Genomic DNA, 16603 nt, shown 5'->3' with positions numbered 1-16603 from the left:
CAAGTCGATAACTTGTTTCGTTCGGAAGTTAGCGTGATTTCAACAGACGGACGGATGGACATGCTTAGATCGACTGAGAATTTCACCACGACCCACAATATATATATACTTTATGTGGTCTTAGAGCAAAATTTCGATGTGTTACAAACGGAATGACAAAGTTAATATACACCCCATCCTATGGTGGAGAGAGTAAAAAGAAACGGGTTTCGCATCATTTGATCGATACACTCCAATATTTCAACACCTCGAAATGCTATCCTATACGACATCTAAACTTAGAACACACACACACACTCACAGAAATTCATAAATATTCTTACAAATGTGAATAACTTTAAACATTCTTCGAAAATATGTTTTTGTTTGCCTTTCGAGTTCTTGGGTTTGGTTTGCACTGCACTTTGGCTTTTGTGAATGTTTTTTGATATACGATTTTTTGTTTCAACCAATTTATGATTTTTATGAACTGTAAAGTTCTCCCTTATTGTTGCTTTTGTGCTTTTTATAGCAACCAACAATGACATCTAAAACTTGTTAATGCCACATACTTCTACCATTCTGAGATTGTCATATCAACAAAAACAACATAAATATTTTTATTATTCATATATATTTTTACTAAAATGAAAATTGTGTTTGTTCGAATTTACGTGGCTATTAAAGGGTGATTTGTTAAGAGCTTGATAACTTTTTTTTTTAAAAAAACGCATAAAATTTGCAAAATCTCATCGGTTCTTTATTTGAAACGTTAGATTGGTCCATGACATTTACTTTTTGAAGATAATTTCATTTAAATGTTGACCGCGGCTGCGTCTTAGGTGGTCCATTCGGAAAGTCCAATTTTGGGCAACTTTTTCGAGCATTTCGGCCGGAATAGCCCGAATTTCTTCGGAAATGTTGTCTTCCAAAGCTGGAATAGTTGCTGGCTTATTTTTGTAGACTTTAGACTTGACGTAGCCCCACAAAAAATAGTCTAAAGGCGTCAAATCGCATGATCTTGGTGGCCAACTTACCGGTCCATTTCTTGAGATGAATTGTTCTCCGAAGTTTTCCCTCAAAATGGCCATAGAATCGCGAGCTGTGTGGCATGTAGCGCCATCTTGTTGAAACCACATGTCAACCAAGTTCAGTTCTTCCATTTTTGGCAACAAAAAGTTTGTTAGCATCGAACGATAGCGATCGCCATTCACCGTAACGTTGCGTCCAACAGCATCTTTGAAAAAATACGGTCCAATGATTCCACCAGCGTACAAACCACACCAAACAGTGCATTTTTCGGGATGCATGGGCAGTTCTTGAACGGCTTCTGGTTGCTCTTCACTCCAAATGCGGCAATTTTGCTTATTTACGTAGCCATTCAACCAGAAATGAGCCTCATCGCTGAACAAAATTTGTCGATAAAAAAGCGGATTTTCTGCCAACTTTTCTAGGGCCCATTCACTGAAAATTCGACGTTGTGGCAGATCGTTCGGCTTCAGTTCTTGCACGAGCTGTATTTTATACGGTTTTACACCAAGATCTTTGCGTAAAATCTTCCATGTGGTCGAATAACACAAACCCAATTGCTGCGAACGGCGACGAATCGACATTTCACGGTCTTCAGCAACACTCTCAGAAACAGACGCAATATTCTCTTCTGTACGCACTGTACGCATTCGTGTGGTTGGTTTAATGTCCAATAAAGTAAACTGAGTGCGAAACTTGGTCACAATCGCATTAATTGTTTGCTCACTTGGTCGATTATGTAGACCATAAATCGGACGTAAAGCGCGAAACACATTTCGAACCGAACACTGATTTTGGTAATAAAATTCAATGATTTGCAAGCGTTGCTCGTTAGTAAGTCTATTCATGATGAAATGTCAAAGCATACTGAGCATCTTTCTCTTTGACACCATGTCTGAAATCCCACGTGATCTGTCAAATACTAATGCATGAAAATCCTAACCTCAAAAGAATCACCCTTTATAAGGTATTACGCCTAGCAGGAATAGATCAAAAAAGTTAACAGCATTACTGAGGGGGGACTAACCACCACTGAAAAACTTTTCGAAACTGGGATTGAACCCAATATCCCTTGTATGCAAAGTGCGCATGCTAACCATTAGTTAGAGGTGTGCACGTGACATGAATTGTCGTGACTCACGCTCATATCAACTGCGTGAGTGTGCGTGAGCGTGATTAACAAACCAAACTGTCGTGCGTGAGCGTGAGTCATGAAAACAATATCTTCGTGAGTGTGCGTGAGTAACAAATTACGCTCACGAAAATAATCCCCCTCTCCAACATAAAACGCTTAAAAGTTAAATTCATTTGCAATTTCAGTGACACCTAGGATGTTAAGTGTTTAATAACGCTCTCGATTTTAATCGTGCTCATAATTTCAGACACGTCCCTCAGGTAATTTACTTATAAAATTATTCGTGAGTCACGACATATTTCGTGAGTTACGATATTTTTCGTGAGTCACGGTATTTTTCGTGAGTCACGACATTTTCGTGCGTGAGTATGCGTGAGTACAAGTTTTCTTTTCGTGAGTGTGCGTGAGACCTACCAAACAATATCGTGCGTGAGTAAGATTTTTCAGTCGTGAGTGTGCGTGAGCGTGAGGAAACTATTACTCACGTGCACACCTCTAGCGTAATGAAATTTGGCACAGATTCGTTTTTTTTTTTTGCAGGCAGGTCAAGTTCGTAGATGGGCTATATCGGTCCAAGTTTTGATATAGGTCCCATATAAAACGACTTCCCGATTTGGGGTCTTGGGATTTTATAAGCCGTAGTTTTTATCCAATATGCCTGAAATTGAAAATCTAGAGGTACTTGAGGACCGTAAAAAGGTGTGCCGAAAATGGTGCCCATCGGTTCATGTTTTGGTATAGCCCCATATAGACCTATCCGTAGTTTTTATCCAATTTGCCGGAAATCTGGAGGTATTTTAGGACCATAAAAAGGTGTGTCGAAAATGTTCCGTATCGGTCTGATCACCCGATTTTACATCCTTGGCTTCTAGAATTCGTAGTTTTCACCCAATTCGTCTGAAATTGGAATTCTAGAGGTATTTGAGGAACATTAAGAGGTGGTGAGTATTGGTGCATGTTTTGGTATAGCCCCCATATAGACCTAACTCCTGAATTTATATCTAGGTCTTCTGGAATCCGGCTGACCACAAATAGGTCAGCCAAATATGGTATGTATCGAACCATGTTTTATTATAGCCTCCGCATAGACCGATCTCCAGATTTAACTCCTTGGGCTTCTAGAAACCGTAGTTTTTATCCGATTTGTACAAAAATTTAAATATACTGGAATCTAAGACCCTCAAAACTCTGTATCGTATTTATTTTTACCGGTCCGATATAGACCGATTTCTCTTCTTGAGGGTACACCCAAAGAAAAAATATTTTCCTCCGAAATGAAATTTTAGACAATAGTCATGGTTAGGTTAGGTTATGTGGCAGCCCGATGTATCAGGCTCACTTAGACTATTCAGTCCATTGTGATACCACAGTGGTGAACTTCTCTCTTATCACTGAGTGCTGCCCGATTCCATGTTAAGCTCAATGACAAGGGACCTCCTTTTTATAGCCGAGTCCGAACGGCGTTCCACATTGCAGTGAAACCACTTAGAGAAGCTTTGAAACCCTCAGAAATGTCACCAGCATTACTGAGGTGGGATAATCCACCGCTGAAAAACTTGTTGGTGTTCGGTCGAAGCAGGAATCGAACCCACGACCTTGTGTATGCAAGGCGGGCATGCTAACCATTGCACCACGGTGGCTCCCTAGACAATAGTCATGAAAATTGCTTGAAACTGAAAGTAAAATTTCCAGATTTTACTCATGGTATTCATTTAAATAATGGGGAAAAAATCTACAGATTTAAGATTTCAAATCATTGTATACACGATATGTTTATGATTTCTATAAAACTCAAATAAAATTGGTTCTCATAAATCCAAAATCTGATCTAGTCTTCATAGGAACAATCTGGTTGAACTGATTTGCTTGGGAGAAAATTTGTCAAACCCCCCAAAAATTCTATTTATTATCAAGAAACTCGCTACGACGAAGAGTTTTCAAAGTAAACTATTATATTTGATTCATGGTGGTGGGTATTTAAGATTCGGCCCGGCCGAACTTACTGCTGTATATACTTGTTTTTTAGTAACATTGTGCTTCATCCCAGGGCAGTAGCCGATTTAAATTTTAGTTCTAGAGATTTTGTAGAAGAAATGCATTGATCAACTATGATTTTAAGGAAGCACAAAAAATCGGTTAAGATATAAATATTTGTATATGGGATTATAAACCATCATGAAGGAGTTGAGATGGTAACACAAATTTTGGTCTACAAAATGGTGAAGGGTATAATATAGTCGGCCCCGCCCGACTTAAGACTTTACTTACTTGTTTTTATTCTAAATTCTGTTTTTCATGATATCATGCTTCGAATATCAAAATAAAATGTTTCTATAATTGACTGGAACTATTTAAAAACAAGTATATACTTACGGCCGTATCTTATGTACCCTCCACCACGGAGCCACCGTTGTGCAATGGTTAGCATGCCCGCCTTGCATACAAAAGGTCGTGGGTTCGATTCCTGCTTCGACCGAACACCAAAAAGTTTTTCAGCGGTGGATTATCCCACCTCAGTAATGCTGGTGACATTTCTGAGGGTTTCAAAGCTTCTCTAAGTGGTTTCACTGCAATGTGGAACGCCGTTCGGACTCGGTTATAAAAAGGAGGTCCCTTGTCATTGAGCTTAACATGGAATCGGGCAGCACTCAGTGATAAGAGAGAAGTTCACCAATGTGGTATCACAATGGACTGAATAGTCTAAGTGATCCTGATACATCGGGCTGCCACCTAACCTAACCTAACCTACCCTCCACCATGGATTGCGTAGAAACTTTTACGAAAGACTGTCATCCACAATCGAATTACTTGGGTTGTGGTATCTTAAAACTTCTTAACATCGTTTTCTAAATTGTGAGTTAGTCCATACGTGGTATATATTAGACAAAAAAGGTATGTATAGGTAAGTCTACAAATAATTACGAATCGCTATGGACTTTTGCACGGTACGTAGAGAGCCAGAATTGAAATATGGAGATCGCTTTTATTTGGGGCTATATACAATTATGAACTTGTTATGGACCAATTTTTGTGTAATTGGGGATCGATTTATCTGAGGGCCATATATAACTATAGACCGATATGGACCTAGTTAGGCATGGTTGTTAATGGCCATATACTAGCACAATGTACCAAATTTCAACTGACTCGGATGAAATTTGCTCCTCCAAGAGGCTCCAAAACCAAATCTCGGGATCGGTTTATATGGGGTATATATGATTATGGACTGATATGGACCACTTTTGGCATGGTCGTTAAATATCATATACTACCACCACGTACCATATACTAACCATATAAAGGGTGATTCTTTTGAGGTTAGGATTTTCATGCATTAGTATTTGACAGATCACGTGGGATTTCAGACATGGTGTCAAAGAGAAAGATGCTCAGTATGCTTTGACATTTCATCATGAATAGACTTACGATCTGCCACAACGTCGAATTTTCAGTGAATGGGCCCTAGAAAAGTTGGCAGAAAATCCGCTTTTTTATCGACAAATTTTGTTCAGCGATGAGGCTCATTTCTGGTTGAATGGCTACGTAAATAAGCAAAATTGCCGCATTTGGAGTGAAGAGCAACCAGAAGCCGTTCAAGAACTGCCCATGCATCCCGAAAAATGCACTGTTTGGTGTGGTTTGTACGCTGGTGGAATCATTGGACCGTATTTTTTCAAAGATGCTGTTGGACGCAACGTTACGGTGAATGGCGATCGCTATCGTTCGATGCTAACAAACTTTTTGTTGCCAAAAATGGAAGAACTGAACTTGGTTGACATGTGGTTTCAACAAGATGGCGCTACATGCCACACAGCTCGCGATTCTATGGCCATTTTGAGGGAAAACTTCGGAGAACAATTCATCTCAAGAAATGGACCGGTAAGTTGGCCACCAAGATCATGCGATTTGACGCCTTTAGACTATTTTTTGTGGGGCTACGTCAAGTCTAAAGTCTACAAAAATAAGCCAGCAACTATTCCAGCTTTGGAAGACAACATTTCCGAAGAAATTCGGGCTATTCCGGCCGAAATGCTCGAAAAAGTTGCCCAAAATTGGACTTTCCGAATGGACCACCTAAGACGCAGCCGCGGTCAACATTTAAATGAAATTATCTTATTTTATGCGTTTTTTTTTTTTTTTTAAAGTTATCAAGCTCTTAACAAATCACCCTTTACTAACATCACGTACCAAATTTCAATCGAATCGGATGGATTTTGCTCTTCCAAGTGGCTCCGGAGTTCAAATCTGGGGATTGGTTTATATAGGGGCTATCTATAATTATGGACCGATTTCGACCAATTTTTGCATGGGTTTTTGAGACCATATATTAACACCACGTTCCTAATTTCAACTGAATCAGATGAATTTTGGTCTTCCAAGAGGCTCCGAAGGTCAAATCTGGTGATCGGTTTATATGAGGACTATATATAATTATGGACCGATTTGGACCAATTTTTGCATGGTAATTACAGACCATATACTAACACCATGTACCAAATTTCAGCCGGATCGGATGAAATTTGCTTCTCTTAGAGGCTCCGCAAGCCAAATCGGGGGATCGGTTTAAATGGGGGCTATGTATAATTATGAATCGATGTGGACCAATTTTTGCATGGTTGTTAGAGATCATATTTTGACACCATGTACCAAATTTCAGCCGGATCAGATGAAATTTGCTTCTCTTAGAGGCTCCTCAAGCCAACTAGGGGGGTCGGTTTATATGGGGGCTATATATAATTATTGACCGATGTCGACCAATATTTGCATAGTTGTTTGAGACCATATATTTACACCATGTACCAAATTTCAGCCTGATTGGGTGAAATTTGCTTCTCTTAGAGGATTCGCAAGCCAAATTTCCGTTTATATGGGGGCTATACGTAAAAGTGGACCGATGTGGCCCATTTGCAATACCATCCGACCTACATCAATAGCTTGTTTCGTTCGGAAGTTGGCGTGATTTCAACAGACGGACGGACGGACATGCTCAGATCGACTCAGAATTTCACCACGACCCAGAATATATATACTTTATGGGGTCTTAGAGCAATATTTCGATGTGTTACAAACGGAATGACAAAGTTAATATACCCCCATCCTATGGTGGAGGGTATAAAAAAAAACAATTTCCGCTAACGTGACTCGAAAATGTGTTGTCTGTAACAATTTTTGCATGGTTGTTAGAGATCATATTTTGACACCATGTACCAAATTTCAGCCGGATCAGATGAAATTTGCTTCTCTTAGAGGCTCCTCAAGCCAACTAGGGGGGTCGGTTTATATGGGGGCTATATATAATTATTGACCGATGTCGACCAATATTTGCATAGTTGTTTGAGACCATATATTTACACCATGTACCAAATTTCAGCCTGATTGGGTGAAATTTGCTTCTCTTAGAGGATTCGCAAGCCAAATTTCCGTTTATATGGGGGCTATACGTAAAAGTGGACCGATATGGCCCATTTGCAATACCATCCGACCTACATCAATAGCTTGTTTCGTTCGGAAGTTAGCGTGATTTCAACAGACGGACATGCTCAGATCGACTCAGAATTTCACCACGACCCAGAATATATATACTTTATGGGGTCTTAGAGCAATATTTCGATGTGTTACAAACGGAATGACAAAGTTAATATACCCTCATCCTATGGTGGAGGGTATAAAAAAAAAACAATTTCCGCTAACGTGACTCGAAAATGTGTTGTCTGTAACATACGCGTTAACAGTCGCCTTACCACATTGCACCATCGGCGGAGTTGCCACAATGACGTCTAAAGATTATTTTAAAACTTTTCATGGCCAAAGAAAAACGAATGCCGTTTCCGTTTCATTTTGTCACCGTCCGTTTACGACTGTTGAACGCAATTTTTTCTATTAGTGCACACTTTAGACATTTATGCAGCTCCCAATAAATTTGATGGATTTGAGATGGTACCAAAACTTTTGTCTACACTAGTATAACACTAATTTACAAAATACTTTTTTATACCTACCACCATATTATAGTGACGGGGGTATAATAAGTTTGTCATTCCGTTTGTAATACATCGAAATATCGATTTCCGACTACACAAAGTATATATATCTAGACGTATTTTAGAACCATAAAGAGGTGTGTGAAAAATGGTAAGTATCGGTCCATGTTTTGGTAAAGCCCCCATATAGACCGATATCCCCATTTTATTTCTTGGGCTTATAGAAACCGCAGTTTTTATCCAATTTGCCTGAAATTGGAAATCTAGAGGTATTTTGGGACCATAAAGAGGTGTGCCAAAAATGGTGAGTAGCGGTTAATGTTTTGGTATAGCCCCCTTATAGACCGATCTCCAGATTTTATTTCTTGGGCTTCTGGAATCCGTAGGTTTTATCCAATTTGCCTGAAATTGGAAATCTAGACGTATTTTAGAACCATAAAGAGGTATGTGAAGAATGATAAGTATCGGTCCATGTTTTGGTTTAGCCCCCATATAGACCGATATCCCGATTTTACTTCTTGGGCTTATAGAATCCGTAGTTTGTATCCAATTTGCCTGAAATTGGAAATCTGGAGGTATTTTAGGACCATAAAGAAGTGTGCAAGCCCCCATATGGACTGATCTACCGATTTTATTTCTTGGGCTTCTGGAATCCGTAGTTTTTATCCAAATTGCCTGATATTGGAAATCTAGAGGTATTTTAGGACCATAAAGAAGTGTGTCAAAAATGGTGAGTATCGGTCCATGTTTTGACCGATACTCACCATCCGATCTCCAGATTTTAGTTCTTGGACTTATAGAATGCGTAGTTTTGAAATTGGTAATCATGGTGGTGGGTATTTAAGATTCGACCCGGCCGAACTTACTGCTGTATTTACTTGTTTTATATTCATTTGATGAGATGTGACTTTTCTTATGTATTTTGATCTGCTGAATTAAAAAAATAAAAATAAAAATTATGGTATAGTTTGTTTTGCATATACTTTTTTGGGTCCTAACTAATTTACGTTTTGGAGCTATATATTTAATTTTCCATCAGTTAGTCGCACAGTCGTTTAATTCACTTACATTTTCATGGGTTTCATATTGATTATAAAGCGTCGCCCAATTGTTTGGGCCTTGTTTCATTGGAATTTTGGCTGTGTTGCCAGTATTTTTTTGGCTCTTCTCCCCAAATTAGGACGCCTTCTTCCCCAAAAATTCCCATATTTAAAACAAAATCCCCAATAAATTGTTGACAAGATGTTATTAAAAAAAATAAATAAACAAATAGGATCTGCGGTAGAATATCGGTAATAATTTAAAAATTTAACAATATATGATCAACATTTCGAAACACAATAACAAGAGACCGGTGATTGTCTTCCAAATGTGCGCCTACTACAATAAAATTCTGTGTCAAATTCTGCGTCTAATTCCAACAAAACGATACACACACGCAAAAAAATGATTCTTTCCTCCCAAACGAAATTTGAGACAAACAAAGTTTGTTTTTCATTTGCTTTTTGCTTTAAGGAAGTTTATTTGGAAGAAAAGTATATACTTTTTGTGATAAACGTTTATTCTTTTCTAGGAAGTAAAAACAATTTCATAGAGACTAACTCAAAAAAACAATCTTTTCTGGCAAATTGTATTTTCCCTCACATCTTTCTCACTTTTACGAGGTGTTTTAGTTCTTAGCACCTTTTTCTGTAATACAAACAATGTAGAAGAAATTATTCGATTTTATAAATTTTTTTAATTGCACCTTTCGCCTGGGCGGAGAATCGAACCGCGGACCATGCAATTTGTAAGCCAACACGTGGATAGTGCTATGTATCTATGTACCCGTTATTGTCATCAATAGACAATTATCCATATATTTATATGGCATAGTTTGCGGCGCCCATTAGCCGATTAAACAAACTTTATTTAACAGAAACATACATTCAGAAAAACGTTGTCGGTATACGTTTTCCAAACGTTTTTATACCCTCCACCATAGGATGGGGGTATATTAACTTTGCCATTCCGTTTGTAACACATCGAAATATTGCTCTAAGACCCCATAAAGTATATAAATTCTGGGTCGTGGTGAAATTCTGAGTCCATCTGAGCATGTCCGTCCGTCCATCCGTCTGTTGAAATCACGCTAACTTTCGAACGAAACAAGCTATCGACTTGAAACTTGGCACAAGTAGTTGCTATTGATGTAGGTTGGATGGTATTGCAAATGGGCCATATCGGTCCACTTTTACGTATAGCCCCCATATAAACGGACCCCCAAATTTGGCTTGCGATTGCTCTAAGAGAAGCAAATTTCATCCGATCCGGCTGAAATTTGGTACATAGTGTTAATATATGCTCTCTAATAATCACGCAAAAATTGGTCCACATCGGTTCATAATTACATATAGCCCCCATATAAACCGATCCCCCGATTTGGCTTGCGGAGCCTCTAAGAGAAGCAAATTTCATCCGATCTGGGTGAAATTTGGTACATGGTGTTAGTATATGGTCTCTAACAACCATGCACAAATTGGTCCACATCGGTCCATAATTATATATAGCCCCCATATAAACCGATCACCAGATTTGACCTCCGGAGCCTCTTGGAAGACCAAAATTCATCTGATTCAGTTGAAATTTTATACGTGGTGTTAATATATGGCCTCAAACACCCATGCAAAAATTGGTCGAAATCGGTCAATAATTATATATAGGCCTCATATAAACCGATCCCCAGATTTGACCTCCGGAGTCCCTTGGAAGAGAAAAATTCATCCGATTCGGTTGAAATTTTGTACGTGGTGTTAGTATATGGTATCCAACAACCATGCAGGAATTGGTTCATATCAGTCCATAATTATATATAGCCCCCATATAAACCGATCCCCAGATTTGACCTCTGATGTCTTTTGGAGAAGCAAAATTCATCCGATCTGGTTGAAATTTGTTACGTGGTGGTAGTATATGATATTTAACAACCATGCCAAAAGTGGTCCATATCAAGTCCATAATCATATATAGCCCCTATATAAACCGATGCCGAGATTTGGTTTTGGAGGCTCTTGGAGGAGCAAATTTCATCCGAGTCAGTTGAAATTTGGTACATTGTGCTAGTATATGGCCATTAACAACCATGCCTAACTAGGTCCATATCGGTCTATAGTTACATATAGCCCTCAGATAAATCGATCCCCAATTACACAAAAATTGGTCCATATCAAGTTCATAATTGTATATAGCCCCTTATAAGCGAACCCCATATTTGAATTCTGGCTCTCTAAGACCGTGTAAAGCTCCATATCGATTCGTAATTATTTGTAGATTTACCTATACGTACCTTTTTTGTCTAATATATACCACATATGGACTAACTTACAATTACAAACGATGTTAAGAAGTTTTAAGATACCACAACCCAAGTAATTCGATTGTAGGTGACAGTCTTTCGTAGAAGTTTCTACGCAATCCATGGTGGAGGGTACATAAGATTCGGCCTGGTCGAACTTACGGCCGTATATACTTGTTTTTTCTTTGCGTGCATGAATGTACACATATTTGAAACATTTTGCAAATTTCCCACAAAAGCCATTCGGATTTTTATGACTTTACCATACACAAGGGCATATATCTCTTAACGATGAAATTAAGTCGTTAATGCTTGCAAATTAGTCAAAGTCATTTATGCTCGAAAATCATAATGGGAAATTCATGTCACGTGAATGTGTTTAGCATAACTCAGGAGGATACATCACATTATTATATACCAACCATCCATGGTATTTTAAGCAATAAGAAATTTTACGCTTATCCCCACCGTTCACCGCCTCTCCATAACCAAAAACTCTAACGTGATGTTTAATTCAAATACACCACCCTCGCATCCATTGAATTTTCCTCGTACAAAATTCGCACACATTTTTTTCTTTGGCTTTACAACACCGGCGGTGCCCATTGATGGTAACAATAGAGGTGAAAGAAAAAGGTCGTCAACCTAAAAACCCCCGGGTTTATAAAACTCGTTAGCCTTTAAACGTTTTCCACTCAATTTGCCATCCGTAATCAAATATTACAAGATTATCGACCTTTGAACTTGTTGCAGTACCCAGTGAGAAAGAGAGAGAGAGGTGGTTTTTACATTCTCCCCTTGACTTAATGTCATTTATGTCTTTTTTTAAGATATTTTTTGTTGTTGCCACCAAAGTTAATAAAAATATCGTTAATGGATATTGTTTTTAATTTCATTAAAATTTCAGCATCCTCTTTGCTGACATCTGCGGTTTCACAAGTCTTTCGGATCAATGCACGGCAGAGGAGTTGGTGCGTTTGCTGAACGAACTGTTTGCCAGGTAAGTAAAACAGAAAGTAAACCAGAATTAGTTCATGAATAATTGAATTCGTGTCAGGATAAATAAATCCTAGCAAAAGTTTGACATTGGTTCATACTAACATGCCAGCGAAATGTTTTAAGTTTCACACAAACTCAAAAACAAATAAGAAAAACCATCGTGACTCAAGCGGGTCGAATAGAAAACAAATTTAGTGAACTTGATTTATATGCGATCCTTGCAATCTATCTACAGTGAAGCCTCTCAAAAGTGGAGATCCACGGTTGCCTAAATTTTGTCCACCTTTTTGTTCAAACGGTTCAGCGATTTACTAGAAATTTTCAGAGAATGTACAGGCTAATCATGTGGTGAAAATAGCCTACGCCATTTTTATACCTAAAACCACATAGAGCACTGAAAAATATATTGTCGTAAGGCCAAAAAAAGGCCTTAAAATACAAATACGAATTTTGCTTGGCATAGAAGACGCATTTCTGTGATATAAAACTTTTTTCTTTGTCCCACACAGAAAAAAATTCCGTAGTTAAACTAACGCTAAATTTAACTTATTTTTATTGGAAAAAAATTATTTGCTTGTAGTTAAATTTTATTATTTTTATCGAAATTTTCCACAGCTTAATGAAATCTTACTTTGTTTAAGTATGTCTCAAAAATTGTATGAACTAAACGTAAGTATAAAGTTCAATGACCGCACACATAAGTTCAATATCAACTAAAACAAATGAAAATTTTCGTACGATTCCCAAAAATAGTAAGAATGAACTACTGTATGGTTAAAATGGTCATGATTTTTGGCGCCAACGATTTTCTTCTTTACTTTTAGTTATTTTTTTCTTCTATGAGATGATGTAATTTCGTGAACTGCAGTTAAAAAGTACAACAGGGCATTAAAATTTCCTGGTTTTAACAACGCTTTGTGGAAATCTCAAAATGTGCAGTAAAATTTAAATAGTACAATTTTCGTGCGTGGTAGTTCGTTCTTCCTATAAAACAGTTCACTTTTTTTCGGTGCAAAGTCAATGAACTTTTTAATGATGTTATTTTGGTCTTTAGAGGTAAATGATTCGACTTAAAAATCGGTATCTTAATATGAAAGAAAATTTCCTTTGACTACGGTCATATTGGCTTTAATAAACTTCTTTAAAATTAATGAAAACGTCTTTACACACAAAAAAATAATTTGCAACCATACAATTTGTAAGCCAACACACTATCCACTGAGCTATGTAGCTGTTATTGTCACCAATAGACAATTATCGCTATGAGTTATATTTATATAGCATAGTTTGCGGCGCCCACGAGCCGATTAAAGAAATTTTATTTAACAGAAACATACATTTAGTTGGGCACTACGTCCGCCTTGCATGCCAAGGGTCGTGGGTTCGATCCCTGCTTCGTCCGAAAACCAAAAAATGTTTTTTTATACCCTCCACCATAGGATGGGGGTATATTAACTTTGTCATTCCGTTTGTAACACATCGAAATATTGCTCTAAGACCCCATAAAGTATATATATTCTGGGTCGTGGTGAAATTCTGAGCCGATCTAAGCATGTCCGACCGTCTGTTGAAAACACGCTAACTTCCGAACGAAACAAGCTATCAACTTGAAACTTGGCACAAGTAGTTGTTATTGATGTAGGACGGATGGTATTGAAAATGGGCCATATCGGGCCACTTTTACGTATAGCTCCCATATAAACCGACGCTCAGATTTGGTTTGCGGAGCCTCTTGGAGGAGCAAAATTCATTCGATCCGGTTGAAATTTGGTACATGGTGTAAGTATATGGTCTCTAACAACCATGCAAAAATTGGTCAATATCGGTCCATAATTATATATAGAACTCACATAAACCGATCCCCAGATTTGAATTCCGGAGCTTCTTGGTACGTGGTGTTAGTATATGGTCTCTAACAATCATGCAAAAATTGGTCCATATCGGTCCATAATTATATATAGCCCCCATATAAAACGATCCCCAGATTTGACCTCCGGAACCTCTTGGAGGAGTAAAATTAATCCGATTCGGTTGAAATTTGGTACATTGAGCTAGTATATGGCCGCTAACAGCCATGCAAAAATTGGTCCATATCAGTCTACAGTTATTTATAGCTAATGGCCAATCATACCAAAATTGGTCCATATCGCCAAAATTAATCTACCAAAATTTTATTTCTATAGAAAATTTTGTCAAAATTTTATTTCAATAGAAAATTTTGTCAAAATTTTATTTCTATAGAAAATTTTGTCAAAATTTTATTTCAATAGAATATTTTGTCAAAATTTTATTTCTATAGAAAATTTTGTCAAAATTTTATTTCAATAGAAAATTTTGTCAAAATTTTATTTCTATAGAAAATTTTGTCAAAATTTTATTACTATAGAAAGTTTTGTCAACATTTTAATTCTATAGAAAATATTGTCAAAATTTTATTTCTGCAGAAAATTTTGTCAGAATTTTATTTCTTTAGAAAATTTTGTCAAAATTTTATTTCTATAGAAAATTTTGTCGAACTGAATTATATACGTATTTAATCGGCCTTTTTTTGTTTTATGGACTAACTTAAGAAGTTTTGAGATACCTTGTCATCGGCAAGTGTTACCGCAACCCAAGTAATTCGATTGTTGATGACAGTATTTAGTAGAAGTTTCTACGCAATCCATGGTGGAGGGTACATAAGATTCGGCCTGGCCGAAGTTACGGCCGTATATACTTATTTTTACATATATTCCAGATAGGTTCGGAAGATTCCGAACAGATGTTCAACATTACATACTACTATATTAAATTTTTACTATGAACTGTAAAATGTATCTTATTAACTTCTTAAGTCAGAAAAGAACAGTGCTTGATATAAACGAAATGGACTGTGTTGTTGGTTTAAAAATAATTTTTTATTGAAAAAATAAAAATTTTGTAACAAACGAATTTTTTTGGGTGCTAAAAGTTTAAAATTTTCGAAGCAATTCAAAAAACTCTAATAAAAGAAAAACGTTTTCGGTACCCGTTTGAAAAACGATCATCATGATCATTTTAACCATACAGTAGTTTATTCTTACTAGTTTTGAGAATCGTATGAAAATCTTCTTTTGCTTTAGTTCATATTGAACTTATGTGTACGGTTATTGAACTTTATACTCACGTTTAGTTCATAAAATTTTTGAGACATACTTAAAAAAAGCAAAATTTCATTAAGCTGTGGAAAATTTCGATAAAAATAATAAAATTTAACTACAAGCAATTAAAAATAAGTTAAATACAATCCCACGGCGGCGGGTTCTACGCACCGGATTGACCCGATGGATACCAGCCATCGGCCAGCGGCTGCCACCTCAGTGTACGTGTTGTCTCGTCCGTTTTTTCGTGTTGGAGAAGGTGCATCCCGGGGAGCCTTCTCCGCCTGCTTTTGGTCCGAGCCGGGAAAACCCCGGACCATGGTACTGCGCCGTCTGCCGAAATCGAATTCACCATCGCTCGGTTTCGGTGAGGTGTAACCGGTGCATGGAATGGGTGCACTTCCGGAACTGCTCCGGCCTAACATCGCTGCGGGACTATAGTCAAACTGACTTCGTGGCAGGATGCTGTGCCAATGACAGCAGCAGTGGGTCATCTGATTATGTGACCCCACCGACTTCTCCCGCACAACACTATTCTCCGCCGCAGCATCTTACACCGAATATTGTTGTACCAGTTCCGGAGAGTGCATCATTTTTGCAATTTAATTGCAACGGGCTCCGTGGTAAGATTAGTGAGATCGTAGACTTTATGAATCGGAAAAGGATAAGGGTCGCGGCGATCCAGGAAACAAAGCTGAATCCCACCTGCAGCCTACGACATTGTGATGGCTACAATGTCCTACGGAAGGATCGCACAAGAAATAGAGGTGGTGGCCTGGCTTTCATATTACACCGTTCCGTGCAGTATAGACCTATCACGCTTGTGCTAGACACTAATGACCCGTACATGGAATGTATGGGGGTAGCAATTAAGTGTGGGGCTGCCGCGATAGAGCTATGCAATGTGTACATACCGCCGGTTGGTAGCTGTGCTCCTGGTTATAGCCCAAACATTGAGTGGTTGTTGAGCGGGCATAACCGATTGGTTCTAGGAGATTTTAATGCCCACCATGAACTTTGGCATTCT

General features: G+C 37.9%; 1 protein-coding gene across 1 annotated transcript in view; it reads left to right on the top strand.

The window, feature by feature from the left end:
- Positions 1-16603, top strand: part of LOC142235716 (uncharacterized) — a 428189-nt gene that overhangs the window by 166155 nt on the left and 245431 nt on the right. Inside the window, exon 11 of the mRNA XM_075306976.1 lies at positions 12366-12458. Coding sequence (XP_075163091.1) covers positions 12366-12458 — 93 coding nt within the window. The remainder of the gene's footprint in view (positions 1-12365; positions 12459-16603) is intronic.

Source organism: Haematobia irritans, chromosome 4 (assembly GCF_050003625.1).
Source record: "Haematobia irritans isolate KBUSLIRL chromosome 4, ASM5000362v1, whole genome shotgun sequence".
NCBI classification, from domain to species: Eukaryota; Metazoa; Arthropoda; class Insecta; order Diptera; family Muscidae; genus Haematobia; species Haematobia irritans.
This window is presented reverse-complemented; position numbering and strand designations above follow the sequence as displayed.